Raw genomic sequence first — 8,661 nt, 5'->3', positions numbered from 1 at the left:
CCTGTGGGCACAGCCGAAAAAGCGCAAAGGGCAGACGTAGAAAAATACGTTGCGCACCATCCTCAGTGCACGCTGACAAAGCAGGCCGCATGTGCCAGCCACACAAAAGTGTGAAAGTAATCGGCTGTAGCAATGAGCTGAGGAAACGAGGTCGAGGCCATTAAAGAACGCTTTCGTGCTAATTTCCACGCACGTGGAGTCTCGGCTGGAGACTGCACCTGTAGTAGCACAGCAAGCTGCCTTTCTGTCAGCCGGTATACTGTATTCAAACGCACCCGCAGCCTGGCCGCACGTCCAACACGCCATCTCTTGCTCGCTCTGGTGCTTGGCAACCCCTTGTTAGCAAACACAGCCGACCAGGGTTGTGGGGAAGCCCTCTGTTGCTGCTCCCCTAGAGAAGAGTGCCACGCCTTCCCACCCAGTGTCTGCCATTCCAGCCCCTCTCGCTCTGTACCGGGCGGCACGCACGATGCCTCACGGAATGCCCACGCTCTCCAGGGACACCCACCAACGCCGGTGGCTGCCACAGTGCAAAGCAGTCACGCAAACGAGGCACTCGAGGTCGGGGTCACCTCGGCACACCAGCACCCCTGAGGGGAGCCTGCAGCCGGCAGCATTCTGGTGCCCAGCCGCCGCCGCCGCAGAAGAAGCGGGGGCCTTCACTGAGGCAGAGCTAGTCGAAACGGGCGCCTACAGCAGCAACAGTGCGATGCCACAGAGGTGCGCGATTCTGGTGCATGGCTCTGACCATCGAGAGATCACGCAAGGAGGGCATGCATGCACTGTGCACACTCGTACAACGCGCACACACAAAGAAGTTGCCTCTTCCGGCACAGTGCAGCACCAAACTACAACGGGTCAGGCAAGGCGGCCAAAACGATCCAATGTGCTCAGACTGCACAAGTGTGCGAGAACTTGGTGCCCACATAAAATACCCCAGCTGAGCTAAAGCGCGAGAAACACTCTCTATAGTACTATAAAAATTCAGTGACAGAAGGTAGCATACACAGAGAAGAAAGCATATAACTGACCATAAATTAAGCTTTTCATTTTGCCTCAAATGTTTGATCCAAAGCCTTGTTAAAATTTGTGGAAGTTGAGCCAAGCACAACTGCAGACGGGTTCCGTGCGGCAAAAAGAAGAAAAATTTGTGTGCTGTGGGTGCTACCACCCCAGGCAGGTGCACATCAACAACAAGCAATCAAGCTCTGGCGGCCAAGTTAATTATTTCTCAAAGCTAACCAGAAGTCTGGGTGGCTGCACAGTAGAGTTTGCGTTAAATCTCGAACACTGTTTGAGAGATGAAAGGCATGAAAACAGTGTGTGTTTTGGTTGCGCTGAGGTCAAATGGACCAAGTTGGGCCAAGAAGGCCCCAAAAGGTCCACGCGAGCCTGCACCCCCGTGCAACTAAACTGTTTCTCGCAGGCCTTACTGGCTTGTTCTGCCAATGTAGCCCTGATCTGTTTAAGTTGTGATTTGTGAGTGCGTTTCAAAGAGCACTGGGAGACTTGATACTATGCACAGTCATTGTTCAGGCAATGAAACCAAAGACTTGAGATTGAAGTGAACGCTCATTCGGGCACCTCTCGACGTGACGGGTTCGAAAGCCTCTCCTCTGCTCCTTCCCATTAATTTAGGTTGATGATTCCAGTGAGAGGGAATTGCTTTGCATTCACCTTGAAATGGCCAAGACTACTCAGATTCTGCTATCGTGGTACACAAAAAAGATGCCTGCTACGTATGTGGTGTACTCCTATCGAATGTGACATGCTGGTTAAAAGCAGCGGCTCTTTTTCTTTCCAAACTTGTAGGCAGTGCCACTCACAAGGTGAGAGATTTTCCAACTCTGTCAACTTGCTACCTGGACTGGCACCCTTGCGTGAAACAGAGCCATCACTGGAAATGCACCTGGCCAGCCACTGCTGCCAAGAAAGTCCTTCACGGCAGCGAAGAAGGCCCAGGCGTGTGCCTCTGAAATACCTTCTCGCTCTGGCCACATGCATTAGGCGAGCTCACGCTTTTGACAGCCCCAAAGAGCGTAGCATCACGCCGATATAACCAGACCCCAGGATAACACAGGAGTGTGCAGCAGATTTTACCGCAGCAGCCATTAAACTCGATAAACACAAGCAGAAGTGGACAAAAAAGAGAGGAAAAGGCCTGAACCAAAACTCCCCACTTGCCTTCCCAGTCTGCCTGAACGACAAGTGAGAAACACAAAGTTCGCAAAACATAATGCCTGTTTCCAAGTTCAGTTTTTCCACAAAGGCTTTATCTTCGACTGCAAGCAAATACTCTTCAGTTTGCATTTTGTTCTCACAAAGTTCCAATAAATACGGAGTAGAGCAATTTTTCTATGCGATAATCACATTGTTACCACCGGGATGAAGTTGACACTTCACCCGTGTGCTCGTCTAATATCAGGATATATATATAGTATGTATATATATATGTGTACCCTACCTCCACTTGTAATGCCCGTGCTGACAAAAGAACTACTGCCACTTATTTCCCCATAATTGACTGCATAATACAACCATGTTGTCTTAAATAAAACCAGTACCTTACACAATCACGCCGTGTTACCTCGTACACTGAATGCGCCAGAGGGGATGCCACTTGATAACTGTTTGCTCGAGCAAAGAGCACAACAGGCAACCCTTTCACCTTCCGGTGAAAATAAATTACGGCACAAAACCATATCGGCGCATACAAAGAAGGCGGGCATAGACAATCCAAGGGTAACAATTTTCATCCACACAGGGCATCCGAATGGCATGCACTGCAGTGAAGCTGCACTCAAGGGCAAAATTTGCACACTACTTGCACGCCAAGCGCTACTACAGTCTTTGGCATGAAGCCATAGTGTAGCCCTTTTTGGTCAACAAATTCGTTGGGGGCAAGGCTACTTAAATACTTTATCTGAGATATACTGTATAAGTTGGGATAAACATTTGTCGAAAAGTTACTCCTCAACCTAGTACCGGTCACTTGCTTAATATTAGCTGTCATGTGGCAACCAGGCAACCCACCGGGCCCACCCAAACTGCAGAGGCACCATCGCCACCGATATCAATCAAATGCGTCGCCTTCTTTTTCTTTTGGCTGTTTCTCTTCTCGCTGTCACTGAGCGTGCGCATGCCATTTCAGTCCCACCACAGCATTTGAAAGAAACGTTCCCTGTATGTGACCGACGCCATTGGGGCGTAAGCGGAAGAGGCTGTGTGCGCCCTCTGTTTCGGGGACACTTGGAACGGAGCGATCAGGGGGCGGGCATCGTGCGATGTCCATGAAGCCCAAGACCATCTTTCGTGGCTTTCTGTACCTGGCTCTACCATACTTGGCGCTTGCTTCCTGATGACGGTCTTGTTCAGGCATAAGCAACTCTTTGGACTGCACTGAGCATGACTTGTTGTGGGGAAGACAAGCAGACAAGATTTCAGACAGCTCTGATGGGTAACTTTAGATGAAGCCTCAACAAATTAAGCTGTGTGTCGAATTTTTTTTCCCCACCTTATAGCCACAAGGTAAGGGGTCCAGTTATATTCTGGCTCAATCTATATTCCGACCTTTACGGCAGTAATAAAGGTTGGCCTGGAACTGAAACGATGACCAGTGACAGGATTTTTAAATTAACTTCTTCACGCTTCCCTCAGTCATTCTACACAGAGTACTGCCTCTCCAACAAGGGCTATCAAATAACAAGCAGAGCTGTCTAGCACAAATTTTACGACAAACCAACCAGCAATGCTTTGAGAATCAAAGTGCAGCCTTGGTGGTACGTAGGGGCTAAAGCATTTCTTGACTAGCGGGCCACCAGGGTTTATCTAGGACGGGAAGCACACCAGATTAGCGGACGTGTGATCGCATGCAATGGTGAGCACACGCACGCTTCACCAGGGGGCGGTTCAAGAGCTGTGCTCGAAATGAATGACGGAGAAAAATGGCAAACAGCAAATGTAAAACGGGCCCCTGAGGAAAGTGCCGGTGTGTGCTTCCAGGCAGCCGTACCGGACGTTCTGCAGGAACACCACCACCACCGACACCGAACTTGACGAGGGCTTCGCGAAGTGGCCTTCTCCAGGCCCCCTTCTCCAAGTGCGCGGCTATGCGAGGCTCCCCTTCCCCCACGGGCACAGCAGCAGGTTGGCGTAAGAACGGGGACCAGGCACTGAGACAGCAGAGGGCCACTCGGGGCACGCTCGCACCAGCAGCAGCTCTTCTTGGGCCTTGGCCAGAGCAGCTGGCGGCACACTTGCGGAGTCCACCCGGGGCCCACCGGGGAACTGTGTGCCAGTTTGTCTCGACACCGGAGGAGCCAGCGACCACTGCCTGGCCACCTCACTTCCAGGTGGCCCGTCCGCTGCGGGGGGAGGCCGTCGCAGCGCCGGTGGTGCTGGTGGCCGAGGAGTCTGGCCGGTGCCGGGGGGTGGTGGAAGGTGAGCGTCAGGAGTCGGGGGTGGGCAGCAGGGGCCGCCGGGAGGAGGTGGTGGACAGGGCGGGTGACGAGGTGGCCGATGAGCACGGGTGGAGGCCCACCCCTGCGCGGCCAGCCACCCCGAGGCCCCCTCCGCCGCCGTGGGCCACGCTGGCACCCGTGGCACCCAGGGCGTTCATGTAGTCCGCCACCAGCAGGGTCACCTCCAGCACCTGCGGCAGTGGCACAACAACAAGGGGCTGACCTTTCCGAGAGGGGCCTAGGCTGGACGGCTCTCCTGCTGGCATCATCCTGCATTGCAGGCAGCACAGAGTGTGAAACTCTCAACCGGAGCGTCCGACTGTGTGGGCAAGCCAGCTACCACTGGTTGGCGATGGGGAGAAGAAAAGCTCCGCGGCAGGCGGGAGTGCTTCCAGTGGATCCTGTCCAGGATGCGCATCGGTGGCATATACACAGCAGAGCAGAAAACCGGTCTCGGTACGGTACGCGGTAGCTGGCCTGTGACCAAGCGTGGCTGGGTGCATGCGCAGGTGCACTAACTGGGTATGGGGACCAGTTCTCCGCTCTGCTGTAACTCTCCAATAAAAGGATACTTTCAAAGTTCTTTTTTCTACAGAAAAAAAAAGGCACAGCTTGCACTAGTGGTGACCGGCTGGAGAAACAGCAGAGCTGGCGGGCTTACCCAGGAGCTTAGTTGGTCTTGCGGGCTGGAACTTCCTCCTCGAGGAAGCACGCGGGAATGTAAACGACCCTTCTCAGAAACCAGGCGGCGTCCTGGGTGCCTTGAGCTCCCCCAACGTCTCGGCCACAGCCTTGTGCAGGTTAGACACGAAGTGCTCGGCCTCGTTCACGAGACAGGAATAGTGGTGGAAAATGACCTGAATAGCTACGTTGGAGTCTGGAACGGAGGCAATGCCAGGGTTGAATGGGTTCGGGGCTTCACTTGCACAACACACAGCAACAACCAACTCCGACTACGAGAACCTCCAAGTAGTGTTGTTGCGCACGACAAAGTGGCGCTAGAAGAGCTCGACGTCATCAAACGCCGTCCGTTCCAGGCAGCTGTGCATCTCTCCGTGGAGGCCCTTTGTCCCCTTCCTGGTCGTCTAGATCTCGCTGCGGGCCGTCGCGAACGGGCCCGGGCGGAGAGGAAACGATCCCTCTTGGCCACTGCAGCAGCAGATTGGGGCCCTACCATGGCCAAGTGGTGGCGGCAGGATGGAACGCACAAACCAGGGCGGCCATGTTGGCGCGAGCCTTCCTCTACGTGCCACTTTCTTCCTTCTCGCCATGCCCTGGCTATTTTTCTCTGCATATGGACGGCACAACCAAGAGCTCCTTGAACATTTCCACTGTTGAAACTTTGTTTGTATGCAACATAATGCCTGCTAAAAGAAGGGGATACAAGTTGGCCTTACAACTTTTGCCACAGCCAAAAATTATGAGCCCTCACCATGCCGCTACCAGTGTGACTAGAGGACCTACCCACAACTGTCAGCGAAATAGCTTTCCACCATCGTAAAGTTGTAAACCCCAGTTGCGATTTCTGTCCATTCCATTTGTACTTTGGTTGAGGGTGCAAACATGAAATGTGCGCACACGTTAAGTACATCCCTCACAGGGTGTCGAACCCGAACCGATTCGGCTCAGGTTCGGGTTCACGCCTTTCAGTTTCAGTTCTGGTTCGGTTCCGGGGCACCATTTTGTTCTGGTTACACCGGTTCAAACGGGTTCGGAGAAAAAAAGCAGGAGTGTTTTTCGCAATTAATTTTTTTTAGTGCTCTGTTCTCGTTTCTTTGTCACGTCGATGTAAAAGCAAAGTGATAATGTTTCCTGGTGCAAAGCTTTCGATTTGGGCAATTTAAAGTAACCCTGCAACACTTCTAATGCGCAACAATCTTTGCTGAGAACCTCTCCCCCCCCTCCCTCGCCCAGTCAGTAATGTGTAACGCCCTGCGTTTAAACAAAAATGCAGACTTGGAGGAAGTTCCACCTGTAATCGTTATAATAGTGTAGTTTAAGGTAATTGGTCGAACAGAACTCTGAAAAACCAAAAAATAAGAAAAATGAAAAAAATAGCAAAAATGGTGAACCGTAACACCCTACGTTTTCACAAAAATGGAGATATGGCTAAAGTTCCACCTGCAATTGTTATAATAGCATAAATGGAGGTAATTGACGGAACACAATTTAGAAATTCAGAGAATAAGGATAATAAAAAAAAAAAACGAAAATTGCGCTTACTGCATAAGGCTTCCATCTTTCATCTCATCTCACCAAAACCATCTCCAGGAAGTGTGTTCCCCATTCAAACACCGTCACGCATTTAACCTCATTCTTGCCCAAAACAAGCAATATCTGGACTCCCATCAATCCGATTCTCTCTTTAAAATTGCGTTGAATAATTTAGTCGCATCGTAGCGTCGTACTTTCGTGTATTTTTTTCCCTCTTATTCCCGCTATGCTACCCTTCAGTGTTGTATACGATGTCCGGAAATGCAGCTTGATGCAAGGTGATTTGCGTGACCTTCTGTATTCTTGTTTTGTATAAACATTTGTGTGCTGTGTTCAAAATTATCTGCGAATTGCAATTGCCAAAGTGATTTTTTTGCCCAGTGAACATGATAACGCGATAGATTTTTCGACATGCCGCTTCTTCTGTGCACGTGCCGTCCAAATAGGAGCCTATTTTTCATCTCTGTACCTGTTTGCTTTTTCAAATATTTTATATGTCGTCAGTGGAAAAGCGAGCCCCTAATTCGTTTTCTCGTTACTTCTCGGAAAGTCTCTGTGTTTGCATGTGAAGTATAGAGGATTCCATTTGTCTGCCAATGCTATTTCTTTTTGTTAATTAACGTATTAACTGTGCACTGAGTTGTAACCTAGTCGAGTTAGCCAATACGAACTTGATGTTCTTCACTAATGTTTCATTTGAAGTACTTTTGTGCTTGCATAGTTTCGTTCTTGATTTTTATTGCTACTCCTCTCTTTAATATATTTTTACCCTGAGGGTAGAATATAAATATAAATATAATTCTTCATAAACTTCAGCACAAGATGTCAACGTTACGCTTGAAAAACCTAACAGCGCAATATGTGCATAAATAAAGACATTTTGTAGCATTTAGGTGGTCGTCACATGCTACTAAAAACTTTCTGGGTATTTTGTGTGCAACTAAATTTCCCCATTGGCCGAGGGGGGAGAGTGCAGTGAAATTTTCAAATGCCAAGGGCTCCAAAAATACGATGTTGGTCCGACCCACCAATTCACCTTAGCCGGCCCGCTATTTCCTCGCTAATAGAAATTAATTGCACACCAATCGAACTAACTCCCATTAGCTCACCCACTCATCTCACTGATCCACCCTAGTCTACCCGCTACTCCGCACTACCTTACTTTGCCGCTGAGCAGATTCCAGATGATATGAAAACGCTGTCGCATTTACTTTAAAAGTGGAGCCACGAAGGCCCTAAATTCTCATTCTCTCCGAGAGCACTGTGCAAGAAGAGTGTTGGTGCCGTAGAGGACTGCGAGTGTGTGTATATGACTGCCTATTCAAACTGGAAGGAGTGGAAGGTATGGATGTATTGTTGATGCTGTCCCTGGAGGCCTTCACAAGGGGGCAGGGTTAACCACACATTGAAAACTTTACACAATACAGAACACCTAGCACATAGGAACCACGAAGAATAAGCCATGGTATGTTGCCTCGGAATGTACACTCAAACTTGACTTATTCCAAATGGAAAATGAAACTGGGGGAAATGGGCAGCATTTAACGCAGACTGATAGAACACGCACTCCTGGGTTTCGCCACTACAGCCCCACCCACAACAGGGACGTCACAATTTCAGAGTGAGGATGGATTACGGGAGAGGCCCTGCAGTGGATGTGGGTAGGCTGGTGATGATGGAATGCACGGACAACGTTACACTGAATTGAGGGAAATAATAGGAAGAGAAACTAATGGGTTGTCAGTCTACAGACCATGAACAATATTTGGTAATTCTGCAGCGCGAGTGGTAAAAATATCCTCAGACTCAAGGTAGAGCACCATTATAAAAAACTAGAAATTACAGTTTGAAGCCCCTGAACCGGTTCAGAATGGTTCCTTTCATTCGTTCCGGTTCGGGTTCAGTTCCAAAATGGCAGAAAAAATTCTGCTTCAGTTTGGTTCCGGTTCCAGGCTAAAATTCGGGTTCGCTTCCAGTTTTCGGTTCG

General features: G+C 49.8%; 1 protein-coding gene across 3 annotated transcripts in view; it reads right to left on the bottom strand.

Moving 5' to 3' along the window:
- Nucleotides 1–1,049: 1,049 nt before the first annotated feature.
- Nucleotides 1,050–8,661, bottom strand: part of LOC144141324 (uncharacterized protein CG43867) — a 143,559-nt gene continuing 135,947 nt past the window's right edge. For all 3 annotated transcript variants that reach the window (XM_077672895.1, XM_077672897.1, XM_077672896.1), the window contains one exon: nt 1,050–4,651. In XM_077672895.1, the coding sequence (XP_077529021.1) occupies nt 4,448–4,651 (204 nt within the window). In that variant the 3' untranslated portion in view covers nt 1,050–4,447. The remainder of the gene's footprint in view (nt 4,652–8,661) is intronic.

The sequence above is a fragment of the Haemaphysalis longicornis genome, unplaced genomic scaffold (genome assembly GCF_048455015.1).
Source record: "Haemaphysalis longicornis isolate Haplotype H1 unplaced genomic scaffold, Haemaphysalis longicornis Haplotype H1 scaffold_6, whole genome shotgun sequence".
NCBI classification, from domain to species: Eukaryota; Metazoa; Arthropoda; class Arachnida; order Ixodida; family Ixodidae; genus Haemaphysalis; species Haemaphysalis longicornis.
The sequence above is the reverse complement of the archived record's forward strand: the minus strand, read 5'-3'. Positions and strand labels throughout refer to the sequence as shown.